General features: G+C 47.7%; 1 protein-coding gene across 1 annotated transcript in view; it reads left to right on the forward strand.

The window, feature by feature from the left end:
• Positions 1-25,003, forward strand: part of LOC140392530 (leucine-rich repeat-containing protein 47-like) — a 32,196-nt gene extending 7,193 nt beyond the window's left edge. The window contains exons 4-7 of the mRNA XM_072477797.1: positions 6,363-6,478; positions 8,017-8,119; positions 19,224-19,313; positions 24,206-25,003. Of these exons, the coding sequence (XP_072333898.1) occupies positions 6,363-6,478; positions 8,017-8,119; positions 19,224-19,313; positions 24,206-24,436 (540 nt within the window). The 3' untranslated portion in view covers positions 24,437-25,003. The remainder of the gene's footprint in view (positions 1-6,362; positions 6,479-8,016; positions 8,120-19,223; positions 19,314-24,205) is intronic.
• The last annotated feature ends 2,965 nt before the right edge of the window (positions 25,004-27,968 follow it).

The raw sequence follows: 27,968 nt of genomic DNA on the forward strand, positions 1-27,968 counted from the left end.
GAAAAGTGCCAAACTGGTACAGGGGCAGAGTCCTGGAGAACTTTTTTTAGTTGAGGGAGTTGAGAATACAATTATCCTTGTGATTCTCACTGTTCCACTTGTGTGACACTTGCATTACAGTGACCTTATCTAATTCAAATTGGCAAAAAATGTTAGTGGGTGTCATATAGATATTCAAACTGCAGTGATATTGTTGGGAATGGCATTAAACAAGAAATTAGAGATGCATGTGATAAAGGAACAACTGTAATTATGGGTGATTTTAATCTGCATATAGATTGGGAATCAATATGTTGAGAAACCAACTAGACAACAGGCCATCCTAGACTGGGTACTGTGTAATGAGAACAGAATCATTGGCAATCTAGTTGTGTGCAACCCTTTGGGGATGAGCGACCATAACATGATAGAATATTTCATCAAAATAGAGAGTGAAGGGCAGCACGGTGGCGCAAGTGGTTAGCACGGTTGCCTCTCGGCGCTGAGGTCCCAGGTTCGATCCTGACTCTGGGGCACTGTGTGAAGTTTGCACATTCTCTCCGTGTTTGCATGGGTCTTGCCCCCACAACCCAAAAGATGTGCAGGATAGGTGGATTGGCCATGCTAAATTGCCCCTTAATTGGAAAAAATGAATTGGATACTCTTTAAAAAAAAATTTTTTTAAATATTGAGAGTGAAGTAGTTGATTCTGAGACTGGGGTCCTGAATCTTCACAAAGGAAACTGCAATAAAATGAGGCGTGAGTTGGCTATGATCGATTGGGGAATGCTACTGAAAGGGATGACTGTGGATAGGCAATGACAAGCATTCAAAGAGCGGATGGAGGAACTGCAACAATTATTTATTCCTGTCTGGCACAAAAGTAAAGTGGGAAATGTGGTCAATCCATGGCTTACAAGGGAAATTAGGGATAGTATTCAATTCAAGGAAGAAGCATGCAAATTGTCCAAGAAAAACAACAGGTCTGAGGAATGAGATCTGTTTAGAATTCAGCAAAATAGGACCATGCGATTGGTTAAGAAGGGGAAAATAAGGGCAGCAATGTGGCGCAGTGGGTTAGCCCTGCTGCCTCATGGCGCCGAGGTCCCAGGTTCGATCCCGGCTCTGGGTCACTGTCCGTGTGGAGTTTGCACATTCTCCCCGTGTCTGCGTGGGTTTCGCCCCCACAACCCAAAGATGTGCAGGGTAGGTGGATTGGCCACGATAAATTACCCCTTAATTGTAAAAAAAAATGAGGTGGGTACTCTAAATTTAAAAAAAAAAGAAGGGAAAAATAGAGTACAAAAGTAAGCTTGTAGGGAATATAAAAATTGACTGTAAATGTTTCTATAGGCATGTGAAGCGGAAAAGATTGCTGAAGACAAATGTCAGTGTCAGGAACAGGAGGAGGTATTATAGGGGACAAAGAAATGGCTGAGCAACTAAACACATACTTTGGTTCTGTCTTCGCAAATGAGGACACAAATAAGATACCATTGAAGTTACTCTGTAGGGCAGGCAGATCAATAGCATTTCAATCAGAAAGTTTCTATTTCTAATTACTATGGAAAGGAGAGATTCTACATCATCTCAGCTGGCACGTGATCTTACAAATTTCCAAATTAACAGATGAAAGTTTAACAAGTTCATCCTGCCCTCCTTTGTCTGCTGTTTTATCAGGTGAATAAACACAATAAACTAGGGGGCAGTACGGTGGCGCAATGGTTAGCACTGCTGCCTCACGGCGCCGAGGTCCCAGGTTCGATCCCGGCTCTGGGTCACTGGAGTTTGCTCATTCTCCCCGTGTTTGCGTGGGTTTCGCCCCCACAACCCAAAGATGTGCAGGGTAGGTGGATTGGCCACACTAAATTGCCCCTTAATTAGAAAAAATGAAATGGTTACTCTAAATTTATTTTTAAAAAACAACAAACAAACTAATGCGGCACATGATTATCAGTCACTTTCAGCTTTCTGTTCAGAGCCCTGTTACTGTCGGGGATAACGAAGAGTACAGGAAGTTTAGTAATTGTCAGGGAGTTGACTTTTAGATATGAAATAATTACTTCCATTTCAGTAACAAGCTTTGCAAATTAAAGTTCGAAAACGTATTGGAAATAAAATGTTTCCTTTCTATCTAAACTCAGGAACTTGAAACTTACAGTAAAAGCATGTTGTCCATTATGAATGAGTTGGTCTCCAGTACTTTATTTTTGTCCACATGGAAAGTTTAAGGATAAGATGATGCACCAGCAACAGGAGATTGTCAGATTAAGTAGCTCGATCATGTTTGAAACTTCAATAATTTGCAACTAGTGTGCTGCTTCAGTATTTAACCATATTCATTACATTCACTTATACCACCAATAATATCATCGTTGTAAATGTGATGTTAGAAAGCAGAAGTCTTTGGAATAATGTTTTTGAGGTTCATTTGTGATTTGCTTTTTGGTTCAGGCAGTAATAATAATAATCTTTATTAATGTCACAAGTAAGCTTACATTAACACTACAATGAAGGTACTGTGGAAAGCCCCTAGTCTCCACATTCCGGCGCCTGTTCAGGTACACTGAGGGAGAATTCAGAATGTCTAATTCACCTAATAACGTCTTTCGGGACTTGTGGGGGGGAAACCGGAGCACCCAGAGGAAACCCACGCAGACACAGGGAGAAAGTGCAGACTCCACCCAGACAGTGACCCAAACAGGAATCGAACCCGGGTCCCTGGCGCTGTGAAGCAACAGTGCTAACCACTGTGCTAATGTAGGTTAATATTGCCAACTTGCTGGAGGTACTTGCTGCAAAAGTTAAACAAGGAGATTTTGTTAAGGCAGTTGCTGTGGAGGTTGAGGGCAATAAGCAATGAGCTTGAGAGAATATCACAGTCCCGCTGCTGTGCTGACTGAGGTCGGGTAACTTAGACTGCACACCAACAATCAAACTTAAAATTTTGGGGGGAGATGGTGGTTTAGGAGTAATCCACAGCCCCAGCCTGATGCTCTGTGGACTCGGGTTCAAATCCCACCACGGCAACTGGTGGAATTTAAATTCAATTAATAAATTAATAAAGCTAATCGCAGTAACTTGGCCTGGCCTACATGTGACTCCAGACCCACAGTATTGTGATTGACACTCATATGGCCTAGCAAGCCACTCCATTCAAAGAGAAATTGGGAAACCGCAGCGAATGCTGCCCCAGCCTAGGACACGCACATCCCATTAAAGAATAAAAAATAAATAAACTTTCCTGGATCATATGGCACAGTTCCACAAATGCTTTTATTTACTGAGTCTTTTAACTATGTAATGTTACTAAGTTGAGATTGTTTGTTTGAGTGATTGCTAAAATTTGCCTTTCCATAGACTGTCGTATTGTAGAATGAGTTTTGTTTGCGTCTTTACTGACATCACTAAGCTTTATGGAGCTGCTGCCAGGTAACTTTGGTTATTCATTATTCATGATGATAGCCCTGTTAGTGGTTCTGGGAATGTGTTAATTGTCTAGGGTGCCTAACCTCAGGAAGGATTAATACAACAATCAGTAATGTATGAACAGCTATCTCTTGTGTTCCAGTATAAGGGGAATTTTGGCATTGTTTGACATTTACTGCTTGCAGCCTGGTGCTTGAGGTAAAAACGCAAATGAGATTTAAGGCAGAGATTGGGAAAGATATAAGAGAAAGATTGAAGTAATAAATTGGAAAGAAGTTATTTAAGGACCTGAGAATGGAATCAGGGAAATCATTTAAAAGAAGGTAGGCAGGAGTTAACTTTCCTTAAAAGTTAATTAGGAAAGGGTACAATAATAATCTTTATTGTCACAAGTAGGCTTACATTAACTCTGCAATGAAGATTTCATTTCAGTTCAGTTACTGTGAATAGTCCCATGTAGGAAGGCTGGGGAGCAGCTGGTTTGGGAGCCGGAGTGGCTCGTTTAGTGCTCCTGCCTCTGAGCCAGGAGGCCCCAGATTCAGGTCCCACTCCAAGACTTGTTGACCATGGAAGGAGCAGAAACGTTCCAACACCACACCATTGTCTAAAGAGTAAAAATACTCAAAACAAACAGACGTTGATTTGATTCCTGGTTCTAAAATGGGAAAGAGAACAAGTCCAGCGAGCTGTAGTCCAATTAGCTTAACAGTGGTAGGAAAGATAATGGGATTTGTGAAAATGTAATAAAAGCACATCGAGAAACTGAAAATATAATCGAGTAGACTGCATGGATTTCAAAAGGGACGGTCACGCTTGACCAATCTTATTGAATTCTGTGAAAGAGATAAATCGGCAGAGAGATTTAAGGGGAAATTCCAGAGCTTAGGACCTTGGCAACTGAAGCCACAGCCGCCCAACACGGAACAATGGAAATTGAAAAAAATCTATCATTCCCTACTGGAGAATGCCCTGTCCCTGAATTAGAAGTATGTGTTTTTTTAAAGCTGCATGTTTTGCAGGGTTGATCATTAATGCTGTGGAGTGTGATTGTTACTATGCAATGCAACAAATGGTTTTGTGCAAAGGTTTGTTAGCTGACTTCTTTAAAATGGTCTTGTCCTGCTTCCACACTGAGCACCCTTCACTTCATTTGGTATTTGGAAATATGATTCTTTCCAAAAATCAAGTTATTAAAAGTAGATTATAAATATATATATATTGACTCATTGTATATACCCTTGGTGTTGAACATAGAACATAGAAAATACAGCACAGAACAGGCCCTTCGGCCCACGATGTTGTGCCGAACCTTTGTCCTAGATTAATCATAGATTATCATTGAATTTACAGTGCAGAAGGAGGCCATTCGGCCCCCTGAGTCTGCACCAGCTCTTGGAAAGAGCACCCCACCCAAACCCAACAGCTCCACCCAACACCAAGGGCAATTTTGGACACTAAGGGCAATTTATCATGGCCAATCCACCTACCCTGCACATCTTTGGACTGTGGGAGGAAACCGGAGCACCCGGAGGAAACCCACGCAGACACGGGGAGGACGTGCAGACTCCGCACAGACAGTGACCCAAGCCGGAATCGAACCTGGGACCCTGGAGCTGTGAAGCAATTGTACGCTCCACAATGCTACCGTGCTGCCCTTAAAAACAAATAAATCTACACTATATCATTTTACCGTAATCCATGAACCATCCAATAGCTGCTTGAAGGTCCCTAATGTTTCCGACTCAACTACTTCCACAGGCAGTGCATTCCATGCCCCCACTACTCTCTGGGTAAAGAACCTACCTCTGATATCCCTCCTATATCTTCCACCTTTCACCTTAAATTTATGTCCCCTTGTAATGGTTTGTTCCACCCGGGGAAAAAGTCTCTGACTGTCTACTCTATCTATTCCCCTGATCATCTTATAAACCTCTATCAAGTCGCCCCTCGTCCTTCTCCGTTCTAATGAGAAAAGGCCTAGCACCCTCAACCTTTCCTCGTAAGACCTACTCTCCATTCCAGGTAACATCCTGGTAAATCTTCTTTGCACCTTTTCCAAAGCTTCCACAGAAGAGAGTAAAATATTTGTATTCCAATGACTGAAGATACAGTTTCAACGGTCATTGTGTCCAAATGAAAAGCTACTTGGTCTTTGCATAAATGTGTCTTTTTTTTTGTAAAGTGCAAATAAACCAATCACCAGAAAGTTAAAGTAGATGGAAGAATCGGCAGGATCATGCAGTATATGGAAACTGAAGATGTTCAGTAATTGTCACTGACGATGAATTGAAAGATTTTGTTGTGGTTGGTCCCTGTGATGTGAAACAACCTTTTCTTGTATGGAGGGACTTGTGGAAGTCCTCCATCCCTATTTTCCACTCACTGCAAGTGGATAGCACTGTGGCTTCACAGCGCCAGGGTCCAAGGTTCGATTCCCCGTTGGGTCACTGTCTGTGCGGAGTCTGCACGTTCTCCCCGTGTCTGCATGGGTTTCCTCCGGGTGCTCCGGTTTCCTCCCACAGTCCAAAGACGTGCAGGTTAGGTGGATTGGCCATGCTAAATTGCCCTTCGTGTCCAAAAAAAGGTTAGATGGGCTTATTGGGCCACGGGGATAGGGTGGAATTGAGGGCTTAAGTGGGTCAGTGCAGACTCGATGGGCCAAATGGCCTCCTTCTGCACTGTATGTTCAATGTACATGAAGACTTTTTATAAATTTAGAGTACCCAATTATTTTTTCCCCAATTAAGGGGCAATTTAGTGTGCCCAATCCACCTACCCTGCACACCTTTGGGTTGTGGGGGTGAAACCCAAGCCATCATGGGGAGAATGTGCAAACCGGGGCAGAGATTGAACCCGGGACCTCTGCGCTGTAGGCAGCAGTGCTAACGACTGCGCCACCGTGCCACCCCACATGAAGACTTTAAATACTAGGGCAATTCTGTTTTTACTTTTAGATTACACCACTTGGAAAGAAAGAGATAAAGGCGGCTGACCTGGTACGACAGCTACAGATGGAAGCTGATGAGCAACGAAAACAGAAGAAACGACAAAATATTTCTGGACTTCACAAGTCAGTAACACACAAATGCTTTTTCGTTGGTTTTGTTGTAGCATCTCTCTTATTGTTAACTTTTGTATACCCATTACTGCTCAGGTACTTATTTTTCACTTGAAGTAGTGCAAGGAAGCTTAGCCACACATTCTTCTGGCAGTCTGCTGGGGGTGGATTCGGGGCAGAGTAGAACCTCTGGACGTAACGCAGGTCGACCCAGCTTAATGGTCTTTTTGTTTACAAACTGCCTGTCTTTCCCCCCTCCTAAGACATCAATTCTCTGCCGGGTTGTATCCCACAGTGTCATGCAGTTTCTCGTTTCACACTCAAATAGTAACTCATGGGAACAATTCATCCATGAGATCAAATCCAAATCTGATCCTATTCCCAGCTGTAAAATCTTTCACTTGAGGGCTGCGACAATGACAATCAGGGGCAGGAATATCTTAGGCTGAGATCAGTTTTAGGGCCATCCAGACTGCGAGCTGATTCAAGACAGGTCAGCTATTGAACTTGGGACTTTCTTCGTTGTATGATGCAGTGTCTGACTAGATAAATGCAGTGAACCATTGGAGAGATTGTAAGTTTATTCACTGGGATGAATTCATTGACATTCTGTGTTAGCATTATCCACTGTTAGACCTCGGTCACCAGTATCTCGAAAAAGTATTTATTGTTGCCTCAAGTAAAAAAGGTTGGGCTGTTCTCCAGGAGAAAAGAAGGTTGAGAGGAGATTTGAAAGAGGTATTTGTGCAAGTCCTCCATCCCTATTTTCCACTCACTACATGAAGACTTTAAATACTACGGCAATTCTGAGAGATCTGGACAGAGTAGACGGGGAGAAACTGTCCCCATTGGTGAAAGGATTGAGAACCAGAGCACACAGATTTCAGGTAATTGACAAAAGAAGCAATGGTTGGGCGACACGTGGCACAATGGTTAGTATTGCTGCCTACGGCGCTGAGGATACGGGTTCAATCCCGGCCCTGGGTCACTGTCCGTGTGGAGGTTACACATTCTCCCCGTGTCTGCGTGGGTCTCACCCCCACAACCCAAAGATGTGCAGGGTAGGCGGATTGGCCATGTTAAATTGCCCCTTAATTGGAAAAAAAGAATTGGGTACTCTAAATGGTTTGAAAAATCTACTCAGAATTCCTTGCAAGGGAAATCAATGAAAGCTGGATGAACTTAATTGTATTGTTCTCCATAACCCGAGTCCTCGGTGCCGTGAGGCAGCAGTGCTAACCATGGTGCCACCCCGAATTCTGAGTAGATTTAAGGGTTTAAAGAAATACTATTATATTAAAATGATAACAGCCATAGTCCATTCTTAGACTTTTGATATAAATTGCACCATATAAAATGTGCAACAACTTAGCTGCACAGTAGAATGTGTGAGACAAAAAGATTAATTCACAATAATTAGTGAAAATGAAGGGGCTTTAATGTAGAATTACAGCAATGTGGTGTGGCGCGTGCTGAATAGTGTATAAAAAATAATACCGGGGCCACAGACTACCCATGAATTTTATGTACGCTGGTCTTTCTGTTTCCAGATATCTCCAATTACTTAATGGAAAAGAAAATTTTCCTTGCTTAGTCGATGCTGAAGATCATGCAATTTCCTTTCCACCAATCACAAACAGTGATAAAACAAAGGTAGGTTTCCTAATGCATTTAATAATTAGCCATAGCCCCTTACAACAAGAGGTCAAGAATGAGTTTTCCCATGAAACCTATACTTAACAACACTGCTCCTCAGAAAAAGCTTTTACAAGTAGTACATGCAAAAAGCAAACTGAAATAACTTATTGTTCTTGTGGGTGGATCTGTCGTGAAATTGAGAATATTTTAGGGGATTTAAGAGCAATGGGTTGGATACTTCTATTATGGAACCAAAGTTCAAATCCAGCCTATTCTGATGCCAGACTATCTGTTAATTTGGGTGGTTATAATCCATTTTGATGGAATTGGACCTATAGCACAAAACTACCAGTTAGCAATATCGGCAGTGTCACTCCGAAAGGGAGGACAGAAAGCCTTTAGCAGGAAATGGAAATGTTTCACACTGATATGGGAGAGATTCTCTTCGATAATGTTTGGGTAGGTGAGTGAGGCGGTGCATGATCCATGTTCCTTAATGTTGGCTCAGGATAACGGAAATGGAAATTGTTCTATTCCCGAGGACTTGAAATCCCCCAGTTTGATTGGGATAAGTAAACTCATAAACAAAAGGGCTGTTTTATGTCCAATTGTAAAGATGTTGACCCATCCCTGAGCAGAGAAGTACTGATGAAGCAAACTTGCTATTCTCAGCATTCCTCTGTTCATGATGTTTTTAATAGAATTAAATAATATGAAATTTCCACTTGATTTTACAAAATCTTTCTTCCCAATTTTCTCCCCTTCGTTGCTGAAGACAGTGGAGCCTTGCTATGTAATGATTTGAAAAATTTCAGTCACCAGACAATTGAGCTTCTAATGCCGCCTGACTATTTTAATGTGGAGGTGCATTGCATCCTAGCTCAATCCTTGTCCTCTAATATCCATATACACTCACTTCCAGTAGGTAATCAGGAGTAGCAATTCTAGCCAAAAGTTCTTCCTTTTCTCTCTCAATTTGGGCATTGAAACCAGCTTTTGCTCTTCTGTCACACCCTGTGGAGTCAGGTTAAATCAGTACTGTTTGGCAATTAAACCTGGCTCCTGCCTTGCCTTTCTGTGGCACCGGGCGTTGCCAGTGAGCTATTGGGAGAACCAAACAAGATTTTCTTTCTTACTTTAATTTTGTAGAAAATTGGTGTGAACAGACAGTGTTAGCTGTGGCTTATTTGGTATTACACTCACCGCTGCACCACCGTGCCGCCTGCACACTCACCGCTGCACCACCGTGCCGCCTGCACACTCACCGCTGCACCACCGTGCCGCCTGCACACTCACCGCTGCACCACCGTGCCGCCTGCACACTCACCGCTGCACCACCGTGCCGCCTGCACACTCACCGCTGCACCACCGTGCCGCCTGCACACTCACCGCTGCACCACCGTGCCGCCTGCACACTCACCGCTGCACCACCGTGCCGCCTGCACACTCACCGCTGCACCACCGTGCCGCCTGCACACTCACCGCTGCACCACCGTGCCGCCTGCACACTCACCGCTGCACCACCGTGCCGCCTGCACACTCACCGCTGCACCACCGTGCCGCCTGCACACTCACCGCTGCACCACCGTGCCGCCTGCACACTCACCGCTGCACCACCGTGCCGCCCGCACACTCACCACCGTGCCGCCCGCGCACTCACCACCGTGCCGCCCGCGCACTCACCACCGTGCCGCCCGCACACTCACCACCGTGCCGCCCGCACACTCCCCACCGTGCCGCCCGCACACTCCCCACCGTGCCGCCCGCGCACTCCCCACCGTGCCGCCCGCACACTCCCCACCGTGCCGCCCGCACACTCCCCACCGTGCCGCCCGCGCACTCCCCACCGTGCCGCCCGCACACTCCCCACCGTGCCGCCCGCGCACTCCCCACCGTGCCGCCCGCGCACTCCCCACCGTGCCGCCCGCGCACTCCCCACCGTGCCGCCCGCGCACTCCCCACCGTGCCGCCCGCGCACTCCCCACCGTGCCGCCCGCGCACTCCCCACCGTGCCGCCCGCGCACTCCCCACCGTGCCGCCCGCGCACTCCCCACCGTGCCGCCCGCGCACTCCCCACCGTGCCGCCCGCGCACTCCCCACCGTGCCGCCCGCGCACTCCCCACCGTGCCGCCCGCGCACTCCCCACCGTGCCGCCCGCGCACTCCCCACCGTGCCGCCCGCGCACTCCCCACCGTGCCGCCCGCGCACTCCCCACCGTGCCGCCCGCGCACTCCCCACCGTGCCGCCCGCGCACTCCCCACCGTGCCGCCCGCGCACTCCCCACCGTGCCGCCCGCGCACTCCCCACCGTGCCGCCCGCGCACTCCCCACCGTGCCGCCCGCGCACTCCCCACCGTGCCGCCCGCGCACTCCCCACCGTGCCGCCCGCGCACTCCCCACCGTGCCGCCCGCGCACTCCCCACCGTGCCGCCCGCGCACTCCCCACCGTGCCGCCCGCGCACTCCCCACCGTGCCGCCCGCGCACTCCCCACCGTGCCGCCCGCGCACTCCCCACCGTGCCGCCCGCGCACTCCCCACCGTGCCGCCCGCGCACTCACCACCGTGCCGCCCGCGCACTCACCACCGTGCCGCCCGCGCACTCACCACCGTGCCGCCCGCGCACTCACCACCGTGCCGCCCGCGCACTCACCACCGTGCCGCCCGCGCACTCACCACCGTGCCGCCCGCGCACTCACCACCGTGCCGCCCGCGCACTCACCACCGTGCCGCCCGCGCACTCACCACCGTGCCGCCCGCGCACTCACCACCGTGCCGCCCGCGCACTCACCACCGTGCCGCCCGCGCACTCACCACCGTGCCGCCCGCGCACTCACCACCGTGCCGCCCGCGCACTCACCACCGTGCCGCCCGCGCACTCACCACCGTGCCGCCCGCGCACTCACCACCGTGCCGCCCGCGCACTCACCACCGTGCCGCCCGCGCACTCACCACCGTGCCGCCCGCGCACTCACCACCGTGCCGCCCGCGCACTCACCACCGTGCCGCCCGCGCACTCACCACCGTGCCGCCCGCGCACTCACCACCGTGCCGCCCGCGCACTCACCACCGTGCCGCCCGCGCACTCACCACCGTGCCGCCCGCGCACTCACCACCGTGCCGCCCGCGCACTCACCACCGTGCCGCCCGCGCACTCACCACCGTGCCGCCCGCGCACTCACCACCGTGCCGCCCGCGCACTCACCACCGTGCCGCCCGCGCACTCACCACCGTGCCGCCCGCGCACTCACCACCGTGCCGCCCGCGCACTCACCACCGTGCCGCCCGCGCACTCACCACCGTGCCGCCCGCGCACTCACCACCGTGCCGCCCGCGCACTCAACCACCGTGCCGCCCGCGCACTCACCACCGTGCCGCCCGCGCACTCACCACCGTGCCGCCCGCGCACTCACCACCGTGCCGCCCGCGCACTCACCACCGTGCCGCCCGCGCACTCACCACCGTGCCGCCCGCGCACTCACCACCGTGCCGCCCGCGCACTCACCACCGTGCCGCCCGCGCACTCACCACCGTGCCGCCCGCGCACTCACCACCGTGCCGCCCGCGCACTCACCACCGTGCCGCCCGCGCACTCACCACCGTGCCGCCCGCGCACTCACCACCGTGCCGCCCGCGCACTCACCACCGTGCCGCCCGCGCACTCACCACCGTGCCGCCCGCGCACTCACCACCGTGCCGCCCGCGCACTCACCACCGTGCCGCCCGCGCACTCACCACCGTGCCGCCCGCGCACTCACCACCGTGCCGCCCGCGCACTCACCACCGTGCCGCCCGCGCACTCACCACCGTGCCGCCCGCGCACTCACCACCGTGCCGCCCGCGCACTCACCACCGTGCCGCCCGCGCACTCACCACCGTGCCGCCCGCGCACTCACCACCGTGCCGCCCGCGCACTCACCACCGTGCCGCCCGCGCACTCACCACCGTGCCGCCCGCGCACTCACCACCGTGCCGCCCGCGCACTCACCACCGTGCCGCCCGCGCACTCACCACCGTGCCGCCCGCGCACTCACCACCGTGCCGCCCGCGCACTCACCACCGTGCCGCCCGCGCACTCACCACCGTGCCGCCCGCGCACTCACCACCGTGCCGCCCGCGCACTCACCACCGTGCCGCCCGCGCACTCACCACCGTGCCGCCCGCGCACTCACCACCGTGCCGCCCGCGCACTCACCACCGTGCCGCCCGCGCACTCACCACCGTGCCGCCCGCGCACTCACCACCGTGCCGCCCGCGCACTCACCACCGTGCCGCCCGCGCACTCACCACCGTGCCGCCCGCGCACTCACCACCGTGCCGCCCGCGCACTCACCACCGTGCCGCCCGCGCACTCACCACCGTGCCGCCCGCACACACCTTCTGAGTCAGACATTGTTAGTTCTTGTCTCGCGCGGCATGAATGGAACAAAAATTTCAAGGCTGGCGTTCCGATGCAGTTTGAGGGAGTTGTGCACTGCTGGATATGCCATCCTTCACATAAGACATTAAACTGAGGCCCTGTCTGCCCCCTCGGGTGAATGTAAAAGATCCCATGGCACTATTCCAAAGGGCAGGAAGTTAAGTTCTGCTTCCTCAGGACAAAAGAACATGAAGTTGTAGCTCGTGGGGTTTGAATGCAGCAGGTTAATTGAACAGCTGCAAAGGCTTGATCCAGACTGAGGGCGAGCCTGCGAAGCAGCTAATTCTACCTGAGGCAGGAGCAGCGCTCCGAAAGCTAGTGATTTGAAATAAACCTGTTGGACTTCAACCTGGTGTAAGACTTCTTACTGTGATCACAAACTATACACAGGACTTTTAAAGTGACCATACAACAGCCCCAAATATATCACCCCTCCTCCTTTACTTCTAAGGTCCCATAACAACAATTAACCGAAGTACTTCTACATAGTCATCAAAACATATATATAAGGGCAGGCAAAGGATCTTTTCGCAGTAATAATCCAGTTAATAAGAAACACAGTCAGATGGGCGTCTATTTTGCTCTGGTTGGCTGCGCACTTCAGAGATTTGGTTGTACTTGACCTTAGAGGTACTCTCCAGGTCTTCAGTGGATGACTCTACTCTAGAAGACATTTCAGTCTCTTTTACAGAAGGAAGACTAGTAGCAGCAGGGGGTTCTTCGGCAATCTCACTTTCTGCGTGTAGGAGACGGGGCCAGTTTGAGCCAATACAGTTGCAGGAACCCACTTCTCGCTGGTTGTAAAGCTGCTCTCCTTTCGGAATTATTTTCTCTTCAACGATTTATTGAACCTTGGGCCATGGAGGCTTTCAGTGCGTGCTTCAAGGGCGGGGAAAACCTTTCGGCTAAACCATTCATGGATGGGTGGTAAGGTGTTGATTTGATGTGTTGGATACCACTCGTCTTCATAGTCTTGAAACTCCTGAGCTATGAATTGTGGATCTCATTGAGCTTTTCGATGGTTTGTTCCACAGTTGTTGACTTCATTCGGACCACCTCAGGCCATTTGGAGTGTGCATCACAACAACCATGAACGTGTGCCCCTCGTATGGGCCAGCAAAGTCAATGTGTAGACATTGCCACGGCATGTTCGGCCACTCCCATGCAATGGGGACAATGGCAGTGCGTTTCTTACCCGTGCACATGACTGGCACAGTCCTGCTTTTTCCTCGATCCGGGCACAGATTCCTGACCACCAGAAGTAGCTCCTCGCGAGTTCCTTCATTTGAACTATTCCAATGAGTTTTCTGGAAATATACAGCTTTGATTTTGATGAAGATTAATCCAGACTCCAAACGTTAGCTCTGTTCTCGCTCCACAATTGCTGTCAGACCCACTTAGAATTTCCAGTATTGTCTGTTTTGCCTTTAATTCAGGATGCATTTCCCACTACCCTCCCTTTTAACACCATTTCCAGTACCTTCACCATCCCTGGATCATTTCTGGTTTGTCGTGGGACCTGAACGGCAGTCACTGGGCCGTAGTCTATGTGCGAATCACTACTGAGTAGTATCTGACCAGCAGACAGGCAAACGAGACTGTGCATCAGCATTGTCATGGCTCTCTGATTGGCGGTATTTGATCTTATAAGAATGTGAAGATAATATTAAAGACCATTGTTGAATTCTGCTTGCTGCCAAGGAAGGAAAACTCTTATGTGGCCCAAAAATAGCTGTTCAGGGCCTGTGGTCCATCAATGATGACCATACAAGTATTGGTGAAATGTTCTCACATCAGAAACAATACACAGTGCTTCCTTCTCCAACAGGGCGTAATTTGATTCAGCACTTGTTAAGATATACAACGCAAAAGCTATTGGTCTTTCTTGTCCTGAAGGTAGTCTGTGTGACACCACCACCCCAGCTCCCTACAGCGAGGCATCACAGACAAGTTGTAGTGGCAACTTCGAGTTGAAATGTACCAACACTTCTGACTTTGCTTCTTTAACTGACCCATAAGCATTTTCACATTCTGATGTCTGTTGCCATGCCTGATGTATGCACAACAGATTGCTAATAGTCTAAGCAGGATCGCTAGATTCAAAGCAAATTTCCCATAATTGTTCGTTAATCCTAACGTTCCATGGAGCCTCCATGATAGAACCCATCTTCTTAGGAGCCGTGCTGTCGATGACATGGCCTAAATATTGTTTGGCGTTGAATGAAGTCACACTTATCTTTCCTGACACGAAGACCATGCGTCTGAAGGTGTTTCAATCTGGCTTCTTGGTTACATAAATGTTCCTGTTTATTGGCACCAGTAATCAGTATGTTGTTAAGGTAACATTGTACCCCCTGCAGACTGCATAACATCTGGACTGTTGAAAGAAAGCAGGTGCCTACATTATGCCAAAAGGTAATTTCTTATAGTGGAATAGTCTTTTGTGTGTTATAATGGTGAGCAGGTGTTGAGATTCAATTGCAATATTCATTTGCAGATAGGCTTGTGATAGGTCGATCTTGCTGAACCTCTGTCCTCCTGCTAGGCCGCGATCAAATCTTCAATCAATGATAGCGGGTATTGATTCACGCATAAAACCAGATTGATGGTTGTTTTGAAATCTCCGCATAAGTGTATACTCCCGTCCTACTTCATGACAGGCACAGTAGGCCCTGCCCAGTTACTATTCTTGACAGGTTCTAAGACTCCTGTATCTACAAATCTCATGAGTTTACATTCTACCTTTGGGTTGCTCTAGCCTTGGGACTCTTAGGCCGGCTGTTTATCTTAAGTGCTACATGTACTCTTTTCATGGACCCCATTGTGTCTTCAAATACACTACTGTATTTTGCCAAGATCCTCTGTCGATCTTTTAGAATCAGCTGACCTGTTCACGGTGCTCGAGTTCAACTTTATCTTCTCTAATCAAGAGCAGCCAAAGAGAGCTGAAAACCTTCTCGGACAACATGGAGTGGCAGCTCCGCAGTTTACAAACTTAACTCTACTTTGACTATAATATATCCTCTTAGAGGCATTTCCTAGGTGTAGGTCCTCAGGATGACATCTGTTGGCTTTAATGGTAGCTGATTCAATTTTTGCTCATAGGTGGTCTGGGGAATTAGGGAGACGACAGCCCCCGTATCAAACTCCATTTTTATAGGCTTTCCATTTAATTTTGGAACTACCCAGAACCAATGTGATTCACTTTGAACGGAAAGTACATTTAACTTTGGTTCTTCATCGGATTGACTTTGGTTCTTCATCGGATTGATGTGCTGTGTCCTTGTTGTTATTGTTATTTTTCTCTTCCACACTGTAAATTACTTTGGTGGAATTCATTTTGTTTTTCCCTTTAGATGGGTCCTGTTTCTTTCTTTGGACATTCTTTTCTGGGTTACTCCAGCAACTCGCACTATGGCCAACTTTGTCACAATTTTTGTATTGGCTATCTTTGCTCCAGCAATCAGCCTATGAAATGCCCGTTTTTGCACAGATGTGACACGCCTGTTGCAGGGGAGATTTTCTCTGGGCGGCGAGCATTTTGTGGATCCTCGTGCCTGTTCCAAGCTGAGAAGCCTCCTTAGCAGCAAGCTCCATCAGAATGGCTATCTCTAAGGCTCTTTTAAGACTTAAATTTTGTTTGGTTAGCAGTCTCCACTGTGTGGCCTCATTCCTTAGCCCACACGGTCTCTAATGGTGTCATCCAGAGAGTCACCAAATTCACAATACTCCGCGAGGTCACAACAAATTAGCTGTATTCTCTGCTTCAAGTTGATTTCTTCTGTGAAACACAAAACACTGCAATTATTAATGGTTTGGGTGAATAATGGACGTCTGGTATCTTAGTCAATTCTGAATATGTTTTGCACCCTGTTTTTTTGGGCTAGACCAGACTTCGGAGTAGGTTTAAGGTTTTACTGCCAATGGTGCGAAGGCAAACGGGCCAGAGAGAGAAAACAGAGTCAATATTTTGAATCCGTTTGACCCTTCACTACTAAAACAAATTACCTGGTCATTATCACATCTGCTTGTGGGAGCTTGCTGTGTACAAATTGGCTACCATGTTTCCTACATTACAACAAAAACTACACTTCAAAAGTACGGAATTGGATGTAAAGTGCTTTGCAATGTTCTCAGCTCATGAACAGGCCTTTAGAATCCATAGAATCCCGACAGTGCAGAAGGAGGCTATTTGGCCCGTCGAATCTGCACCGACCCTCTAAAAGAGCATCCCTATCTAGGCCCACTCCCCCACCCTACCCCCGTAACATTGATCATGGCCAATTCACCTAACCTGCGCATCTTTGGACTGTGGGAGGAAACTGGAGCACCCGGAGGAAACCCACGCAGACACGGGGGAGAACGTGCAAACTCCGCACAGGAACATAGTAAGAGGAGTAGGCCATTCAACCACTCCATATACCTGCTGTTGGCATATATCCCTGAATATCGATCTCAGATTTAAAATTAACAACTGTTCCAGCTTCAACGTCTGTGTGTGGGAGAGAGTCCCAAACATCTACCACCCTTTGAGTGAAGAAGTGCTTCCCAACGTCTCTCCTGAATGGTCTGGCCCTAATTTTTAGACTATGCCCCCTAGTTTTAGAATCTCCAATCAATGGAAATATTTTATAGAATATAGAACATAGTGCAGAAGGAGGCCATTCGGCCCATTGAGTCTGCACCGATCCACTTAAGCCCTCACTTCCATCCCATCCCGGTAACTCAATAACCCTTCCTAACCTTTCTGATCACGAAGGGCAATTTATCATGGCCAATCCACCTAACCTGCACGTCTTTGGACTGGGAGGAAACCGGAGCACCCGGACGAAACCCACGCAGACACGGGGAGAACGTGCAGACAGTGACCCAGCGGGGAATCGAACCTGGGACCCTGGCGCTGTGAAGCCACAGTGCTATCCACTTGTGTTACCGTGCTGCCCTGTCTTTCCCTGTTAATATCTTGAATACTTCAATCAGATCACCCTTTAACTGTCTAAATTCTAGTGAAAACAGGCATTATTTGTGTAATCTCTCCTCCTAACTCAACCCCTATAGTCCAGGTATCATTTTTGTAAACCTACGTTGCTCTCCCGCCAAGGCCAAAATATCCTTCCTGAGGTGTGGTGCCCAGAACTGCTCCGTGACTCCAAGTGGGATCGAACCAGGGTTTTGTAAAGTTGCAGCATAACCCCTGTGTCTTTATACTCCAGTCCTCCAGATATAAGGTCTAGCATTCCATTAGCCTTTTTGATTATTTCTGCACTTGTTCCTGGCATTTTAAGGACCTATGCATCTGAATTTCAAGTCTCTTTGGACATCCACTGTACCTAACCTCGTTCCATTTAGAAAGTACTCTGCTCTATCCTTTTTTGGTGCAGAATGGATACCCTCACACTTGCTTACATTAAATTCCATTTGCCACAATTTTTCCCATTCACCTAGTCTGTCAATATCTCATTGCAATTTTCTGCTGTCATTTAGGCTGTCTACAATGCCGCCTAACTTTGTATCATCAGCAAGTTTGGATGTATGACTTTCTATGCCACCATCCAAGTCATTAATGAATAGTGTGGATAATTGAGGCCCCAACACAGATCCCGGTGGTAAACCACTAGTCACCTCCTGCCAATTAGAGTAATAACCTATTATCCCCACTCTGTCGACTGCCATCCAACCAATTTTCCAACCATGTCATAATTTGCCCTCAACTACGTGGGTTTCCACCTAAGTTAACAGTCTCTTGTGTGGGACTTTATCAAATGCCTTCTGGAAATCCATATAAATAACATCCATCAACATTCCCCTGTCCATTACCTTAGTGTCCTCTTCAAAAAATTCCTTCATTTCACAAATCCATGCTGGGTCTCCCTGATTAACCAAAATTTTTCGAGGTGTTCAGTTACCCCATCTCTAATTATAAACTCCAGCAATTTCCCCACCACAGATGTTGGGCTAACCAGTCTGTAATTCCCTGGTTTCCCCCTCCTTAAAAAGTGGAGTGACATGTGAATTGACAGACCGTCACCCAAGGCCGGGATCGAACCCTGGTCTGTGGCACTGAAACAGCAGTGATAACCACAGTACCACCATGCTGCCCTGTAATGTAAGTCTCTTTTTTTAAATACATGAAAGCAAGTTGCTGCAATGTTCAGTGCTTCAAGAGGTTTTTTTTCCAATTAAGGGGCAATTTAGCATTGCCAATCCGCCTACCGTGCACATCTTTGGGTTGTGGGGGTGTAACCCACGCAGACACGGGGAGAATGTGCAAACTCCACACGGTCAGTGACCCGGGGCCGGGATCGAACCCGGATCCTCGGCACCGTGAGGCAGCAGTGCTAACCACTGCACCGCCAAGCGCAAAGTTCAGGTCATTTTGAGGTCATTAATTATTACAAATACGTGAATGATGGGGCTGTTTAGTTTTCAAAACAAAAAATATATAATGATGGTAAAACAATGGTGGGATTCACCGGTGTCGCCCGTGGTGGATCCCGTTGACGAGCAAGAACAGAAAATTTGGTGTTCCAACTTTCAGCGGCACCGAAATATCCCAGCCACGAACCAGGACGGAAGATTTCGGCCATAAAGTCGACCAGAATCTGCATAAAAGAAAGGCGTTAACGTTCTTCCTTCAGAATTGAACCCTCTCCCCACGATTATATTTTTCATGTTGATCGATAACATCTTGTTTTGTTTTCAGATTAGAAAAAGCACCAGTCAGCTGTTCTTGGAAGTAACCAGTTCCACGAGCCTGCAGGTCTGCAAAAATGTGATGGACTGTCTGATTGTGGTCAGTAACACCAAACCTCCTCCCACATTCAATTGTAGCCGGTGATACTTGCTGTTGGTCTGTTTTGTTTCCTTTGTCCTGTCGCTACTGGTTACACGTTAAGTCTCTAATTATCCTTACTCACATGTTAGCCATGCAGTTTTATTGGATGAGGGACGTTTGCTCGCTACATATTGAACCAATACTACCTTTAGTCGTATTTAGCTTTGGAGATTTTACTCTGCACAGTTTTAGTGTTGCCCTCAAAGTGTATTTGTTCGGTGTAGCCAGTTTTTTCAGTGCGTAGTCCCCTTAAATCTTCTTGCATGTGTTATTTGACATGGTACAGGATCTGCGTGGTGCTTGCTAAACAATTACCTGGCCGCGCAGCTTAACGGGAAAGGTTGCACACTTTCAAAAGCAAGGTATTGGTGGGTTTTCCCCTGCCCACGCTTTGAGAGTCGAGGCAGTGAACAGGTACCGTTACAGTGTAGGAATGCCGCCACTGACAGATGCTCGGGTCTCAATTTGGTGTTGCTAATTATAAATTATCTGGGGTTCAGAAAGCACAATAGACCCTCAGAAATACCATGTCCGATTAATCACAGGAGCCACAAACTCTCATCAGGAACCCTCCGGTGAATTGCTGAAGCCTCCACGATGGTCGGAGGCAATTGTTTAATGAGTTTGTCAGTTTCAATCTAAGTTTGGCATTTAGTTTAGACTCTGATATCTTTCATAGAATGATTAGTGGATAAATGTATACTGTCTCGCAATGAATAACGCAAATTCTTAGTGGTGTCATTTGAGCAGCTGCTGAATATAAGCAGTCTTCCTTCATACAATGCCTGATATCTTTATTGCACCGAGGAATTCAACCCCTTTATTGTAGTTTAAACCTACTGTACAATTATTAAGTATTAGACCACCGTGCTCTCTGTTAACCACACAATAGTGTGTAATACCAATGGGTGGGTCTCTGAAAATTCCATCTAGTGTTCCTCGGTGTCAGATTCCCAAAACATTCAAGGGCATGAGCTTTTCACAGGTCTTGATGTGCACAGTAGGTGTGAATTAATGTACGGTGCATTCATGCTTTGTCTGCTTGCTACTGGTACAAAGCCGAAACCACTTTGTAGTGCTGTATATAATAGCACTGAACTGGAGTGCCACTACCATCTCCAGGAAATCTCCCCCTGCTTTTCTCCAATGTCAGGCTGTATATTTACCACGACTGCAGCATCAGTGTTGTTTAGATGCACCTACAAGTGGCTGGCGTGACGTTGTTTCAGAACAAGCACAACACCCCAAAGTTTGAACTACTGATTATGTTTCGCCATGTTTTTGCCACTCTGTAATTATGGATCGTCTTTGTTGATGAAACATTGGAGCTGGGAGGAAAGATTTAAGTTTTAATATTCATTGATTCAATGTCCAGTTTGTCAGAAGAAACCTCAACGGGCACCTTGTTAAATTTGAAAACAGCAGAGAGAGAGTTTGGATGATTCAGCGGCTGCCCCGTTAACTCAATGAGAGGAATTTGAATCAGGCGCAGACTGGGTGTAAATTTCTCCTCTCTGTGAATTTGGCAGCGTCAGTCCAGTGAACAGTGGCCGTTTGCGGCCAGCACATGACTATCTGGAATTTGGGCATTTCTTAGTGGCATTTTCTTATTTTTAAATAAATTTAGAGTACCCAATTCTTTTTTTTCCAATTAAGGGGAAATTTAGCATGGCCAATCCAGCTACCCGGCACATCTTTGGGTTTGTGGGGGTGAGACCCACGCAGACACGGGGAGAATGTGCAAACTCCACACGGACAATGACCCAGGGCGGGATCGAACCCGCGTTGTGAGCCAACCGTGCTAACCACTGTGCTGCCCCTTAGTGGCATTGTCAACAATTGCTCCAGGGACAATCCAGAGAGGCTTCGCGGCCCTTGGACAAGCATTGCCTGGTGCCAGTTTTGTAGAAATAATGTAAGAGCGCATTTAAACTTGGGTTTGGGAATCATTTATAAAACAATAATTCGAACTATTATAATCGGCTACACTCTGTACCACAGTGTTGCCCTGTACATTTCCTTTTGTACTGAGCACCATGCCCTCTGTAACACGGAAATCATGCGCTTTATTAACCTCTGACAATAGGAACACGTTGACAGGATCATGCTCTGGTTGAGCTCGCTGTCCCCTTTGTCTAAATAAACCGCCTGTGAGAAATAGGTGCCTGAGGAAGCATTCGGTTGGAAAATAGTGCATTGGCTGCTATGTGCCATATGCCATGGAAGATTGGTTTACAGAAACTTCATAAAACAATGCAGCTAATTTAATGGTACCTTTTAGTACTCACAACACAATCACTTTTCTGCGGTCTCTCTTACATGTACTGCGCTGTCACTGCTGGTAACCCTGATTCAGAAGCATGGCAAAATAAATCAGATGGCACTATTGATACCCACTTCAATTGCTATTCCTTCAGCCAGTGTCATTGTCACCAGCAACAGAATACTAGGTGGCTGGCAGGTTGCAAACTGCTCTCCTTAGATGCTGCCACCACATTAAGCGTAATGTTTAATACATAACCGATGAAGAAACTATGATATTTGGGATGGCGGCCACTGGACAGTATGACCTGGGAATGAGATTATTGGTCCATGTGCTGACCGAAACATGGGTCAATGCCGGCCATCATTGGATTGCAGGGAATTGAGCATTTGTGCTGAAGCTGTGCACCTCTAACTGAGGACCCAACGTTCAGTAAGATGTGATGTTTATCCGTGGAATGGTCAAGAAGAGATCTCCATGCACTCCCCCATTTAATGGTACAATAAGTACAGTCTCTTTGGGATTGGGTTAGCTCCATGGTGATGCGTCAGATGAATGAAGATTGGAACCGAAGTAATGCTCTTCGGCAGATGTAGTAATCCAATCCTTAGGCTAAACTTCACATTATTCCACAGCACTCTTGGCGAACAACCTGGCATGTTCGTGCATCTTGGAAGTATAATCCTGTCACTGGGGCTAGGATTGTTCCCAATTAGCTCCAGATAATCCTGCAAAGCAGTGTCTGAACAGAAATTATGGTTGTGGTTGCATATGAATTGGGTAACTTTATTATTAGCTATTGTCAGCCTGTGCTGCATTCCTTGGACTTTGGAAATCGGTGCAGGAATGGAGAATGTGCACTCTATTAGACTGTCTGTTTAGTGGATTTCTCAGTTTAGTTTGTAGAATCTCAAGCACATGGCAGACCCCACCCTCGGGAGCAGTCATATACACTGACATTTGAAGAAGTATGGAATGTAATGGAGTAGAAAGAAGTCATTCATTCCATTGTGTTTGTGTCAATTCTCTGAAACAACGATTCGCTTTGTTCTGTTCCACTCAGTCCCATTGCACACCTTGTTTCTTAATATCATTACATTTTAGTATCATTACATGTTTTCTGTCAGAGTCCCAGTTTACAGGCCAATTAAGCTCATGGGCTGGTTGAATTGTATGTACCATTTTCCCCACTGGAGAAGGCATAGCAACCACAAACTAAACTTAAATTTATTTTAAAAACAAATGTACATATGTAGTGTCAATAAATTCACCTGGTGTCAACAGATTCACCTGGTGTCGATAGATTCACCTGGTGTCGATAGATTCACCTGGTGTCGACAGATTCCCCTGGTGTCGACAGATTCCCCTGGTGTCGACGGGTTCACCTGGTGTCGACGGGTTCACCTGGTGTCGACGGGTTCACCTGGTGTCGACGGGTTCACCTGGAGTCGACGGGTTCACCTGGAGTCGACGGGTTCACCTGGAGTCGACGGGTTCACCTGGAGTCGACGGGTTCACCTGGAGTCGACGGGTTCACCTGGAGTCGACGGGTTCACCTGGAGTCGACGGGTTCACCTGGAGTCGACGGGTTCACCTGGAGTCGACGGGTTCACCTGGAGTCGACGGGTTCACCTGGAGTCGACGGGTTCACCTGGAGTCGACGGGTTCACCTGGAGTCGACGGGTTCACCTGGAGTCGACGGGTTCACCTGGAGTCGACGGGTTCACCTGGAGTCGACGGGTTCACCTGGAGTCGACGGGTTCACCTGGAGTCGACGGGTTCACCTGGAGTCGACGGGTTCACCTGGTGTCGACGGGTTCACCTGGTGTCGACGGGTTCACCTGGTGTCGACGGGTTCACCTGGTGTCGACGGGTTCACCTGGTGTCGACGGGTTCACCTGGTGTCGACGGGTTCACCTGGTGTCCAGAGATTCAATTAGTATCCATAGACTCACCTGGTGTCCATAGATTCACGCATCAATGAATCATTAACCGTTCCTTATCTTCACTGTGATTTTAATGCTGGTGCTACTTTGCTGCTCATGTGCTTGGCTTGTGTCTCCTGTACATGAAGAATAGTTCAGGAACCTGGAGAATAAGACCCCAGTGCCATTGGTGAATGCTGAGTGATCAGTTTGAGAGCATATTGCTGTAGTAATGTCACTGGGTCCACAGGTGATGCAATTAAAAATGTATTTATGCAGGTGAGGATGGCTCTGATAGCTCACTTGATAAATGTGCTTCCCAGAAAGAGCGAGTCCAGTGAGGTCCAGGTTCCAGTCAGTCGGTGCTACAGTCAGTGTGATGGTTGGGCAATTCTATTGACTTTAATGTCCCTATTAGGAGGGAAAAGATAAACTAAGGTTCTTCCTTATGGTTAATCCCATTTTATTTAATTCTACAGTGTAGCCAACACGGAAAGGTTACATACAAATATGATAGCCTTGTTTGTGTGTTTCTTATTTTGGTTGGTTGACTGTATCCCTGTATCTCGGAACAATCTGAAATGCTTTAGTGAACTTCAGTGAAATGTTATAATTGGTGCAGATAACCCTAAGCCTTGACACGTGTTTTTTTTTTAATATAGCGAATGGCAGAACTGAACAAATTCACCTTTGAAAACCAGGAGCCGGAGTCTGTATCTGATGACGAGACTGAGGAAGCGGGTGCTGTGGACCTGACCTTGGTTAAGATGGCCAGTCCTGAACTGATTGTGAAACAAGTCCGTGTTGTAGATGTGGAGGGTAACCTGAAGGTAGTTTACCCGGCCAAAACCGATTTAAACGTGGATGCCCACAATGTCACTGTAATCCGATAGCCACACACGCAACCTCTTAACCCCGTTTTGCACTTTATTTTTGGGTTTCTCTCCTTTTTTTTTTAAACCATTAACCCTCTTTATCCTGATGCTGCTGATTTCATGGATCCTCTGGTAACGTATTAAAGTGGCCACTATTTATCCAGGTTGACCTAGCAGGTTTATCAATCATTTTTCAGCATTGTTTTCACACCATCTCTTCTCAATCCATTGATCTCTTCTAGATTGTCCATGTAAATTCACTGTCTGGTCTCCCAAATGGAGCTTGTCTATTTTCATGAGAAAGGAGATGGTGGTGGCGAGCACCCCCTGGTATAAACCCCAATATAAATCAATACCTTTTAAGAGGAGGGAGGGAGCAAACAAAACTGGACCAGAATACAATGTAATACTACTCAGCAACATAAATCAAGAAAGCTTAAGTGAATGGCAAAGTCTTACTTATCAGAGGAGTAAGCAAAATATTCTAATGAAGAATATCTGTTTGTGAAACAAGTGCATTCAGCAATATTTTGCCAATAAATGTTTACTGCCACAGCAGTTTTCAAATAAAATCTGACACAGTTACTAGTTTCTATCTTTTTAAAAAAACTGTTATCATTTTAAAAGTCCATCCTTTCAGTGCGTGACAGAAAACGTGCTTTGGAAATCGGCACCGAGTTAAGTTGTGCCGTGGTCTGTTCCTGCAGTGGTTCAGCACAAATCTGCTTGGAGGGGCTGGTATGAAGATGATGCTGAGTTCGGGGGAGAAACAAAATAAATCCATCCTGGTTTTGCTGTACGCTATAAAATGACATTACATTAATAAACCGATGTACGAAATGAAACCAGCACCATTGATAAATTATGTGTCATTTGAGAAGTCTACCAGTGTGCTATCAGACTGACTGATTGGATGGTGACTCATTACTAAACACATGTCCTCTTGCTTTCTGTGGAGATGGAATGAAACCTGGTATTCCATGGGCATTGTTGGGCCTCTGCTATCCAGCATTATTGCCCTGGTCAACGGCAAGGAGCATTGTAATCAAGCCTTAACCCATACGCACTATTCCCGAAAAAGTGTGTTTGAATCAGGCTGCACCGCAGCAAGGAATAGAAACATTGACAGATTTTTCAACTTTTTACTAACCTGTGGCAACAGGAGCATCCATGTCATACCAGCTGAGGGCTAATACCAGCATGGTGGCATTGTGGATAGCACAATTGCTTCACAGCTCCAGGGTCCCAGGTTCGATTCCGGCTTGGGTCACTGTCTGTGCGGAGTCTGCACATCCTCCCCGTGTGTGCGTGGGTTTCCTCCGGGTGCTCCGGTTTCCTCCCACAGTCCAAAGATGTGCAGGTTAGGTGGATTGGCCATGATAAATTGCCCATAGTGTCCAAAATTGCCCTTAGTGTTGGGTGGGGCTACTGGGTTATGGGGATAGGGTGGAGGTGTTCTTTCCAAGAGCTGGTGCAGACTCGATGGGCCGAATGGCCTCCTTCTGCACTGTAAATTCTATGATAATTCAACCACGATCAAAGATCAGACACAGGACTTTCCTGTATTACTCTGCTGTTAACTAGGTCAAATCAATGAGCCATCAAGGGGTTGGCTGTGAATTGCTGAGAGCATTTTGTTTACAGAAGAAAAATAAGATTGACTGGGATCTGATCTTGGGTTTTTGCTACAATCCTTTACTTTAAATCGTCAGTTATTAATTTGTTGTTTTGTGTTGGTGCACTTAATGAAAACAGAAGAGGAGATTTTAGTTGGGTGTGATCTTTTCTGCCAATTGGGATGTCGTGCCATGGATAGAATCCCAATGACCGTTCAGTAACATTTTATCTGAAAGAAGAAACCACCCCACATGATAACGGTGAAATGGAAATCATAGAATTTACAGTGCAGAAGGAGGCCTACCCCTCTTCAGTCCCCTACCCCATTTAGTAGACCAAGGAGGGTTCTGAAATCAAACCACAAAATGTTGGGTAACTCAGCAGGTCTAGCAGAATCGATGGAGAGGAACAGTTAACATTTTGGATCTAAATGATCCTTCTGTAGAGTTCTGAGTTTTATCCCCGTTGTGTGCTGATTTTACTGATCCAGGGCTGGGCAGTAATAAGGAGAAATACAATTAGCATCATTGCAAGGGGAGGCAGTGGAGTAGCGGTATTATCCCTGGATTAGTATTCCAGAGACCCAGAGTAATGCTCTGGGGACCCACGTTCAAACCCCGCCACTGTAGTTAGTGAAATTTAGGGAAAGAAATCTGCCGTCCTTACCTGGTCTGGCCTACACGTGACTCCAGAGTGGTTGACTCTTAACTACCCCCTCGGCAATTAGGGATGAGAAATAAATGCCAGCGAGGCCCATGTCCCATGAACGAACAAAAAACTAAATTGCCCCTGGTCTCGGAGATGGAACCAATTTGTTTCTGCCCACTCAGTTACGAAGGCGTGTCGAGGACAGTTTTGATGAACTTTCATGATGCACATGTCCAGGTAGCCTGCAGATAGTCACTGCCCAGCTGTCACATGTACCGTACAGTAATTTCAATTTTAATTCACAATTTTGTCACAGCCCTACATTCCTAATTCCAGTATCCTAACACTTTATTTCTGCTTATCAAATAGATGATTCAATTCTTGTTCTAAGTTCACTTGATACTTTACAATGTGTGAAACTCATTAAGTCCAGTGGCATCGAACCTGCCAGAATGCAGGTTCCTGGAGACTGTTTAAGTGCAGAAAAGATGTATTTTCACAAGATTTGCAAATTAAGCAAAATTTATCAGTTAAGGGATCTTTTTAATTTGGGTAAGTTATGCACGTTTACCCTTTGCTTGATGGTTTGAAGACAGAAAGACATTTATGAGAGCACTTTTAACACACCACCTGTCTCAAAGAGCTTTATAACCAATGAAGTAATTTTTGAAGTATGATATCCTGTCCTGTAGGAAGCTGCAGCAAACATGTCCACTGAACATACTGGGCTGGATTCTCATTTTTGGGACTATGTCCCCACGCTGGCGTAAAAACTGGCCTTTCATGACTGAAAAACTGGGATGAAAGGGCCACATACTCCTCACCCTGCAGGGGGCTAGCAGTGCCCCGTCGGGAAGCTCGCAGCTTTTGCTGCAGATATGGCCCCTGCACTTCCAGGTCAGAGGCCGAGCATGGGCACAGCAGTGTCCTTCAGCGGCTGCGCCGTGCTCCATGGCAGACTCAGACCGCTGAGCTGGACCTTAAACATAGTGCCCCCGATCGGCTGACCCGGACCGCCCGCCCAAAATTAGCCGGGTGCCATATAAGGCACCCCTGCCCTCCAATCGGCCCGCCCCCAACAATGGCAACCGCGGATGCTCCGGTTTCCTCCCACAGTCCAAAGATGTGCAGGTTAGGAGGATTGGCCATGCTAAATTGCCCTTAGTGTCCAAATAGGTTGGGAGGGTTTGCTGGATTACTGGGATGGGGCGGAGGTGTGGGCTTAGGTGGGGTGGTCTTTCCAAGATGGGCCGAATGGCTCCCTTCTGCACTGTAAATTCTATGT

This window comes from Scyliorhinus torazame, chromosome 16 (assembly GCF_047496885.1).
Source record: "Scyliorhinus torazame isolate Kashiwa2021f chromosome 16, sScyTor2.1, whole genome shotgun sequence".
Taxonomy (NCBI): domain Eukaryota; kingdom Metazoa; phylum Chordata; class Chondrichthyes; order Carcharhiniformes; family Scyliorhinidae; genus Scyliorhinus; species Scyliorhinus torazame.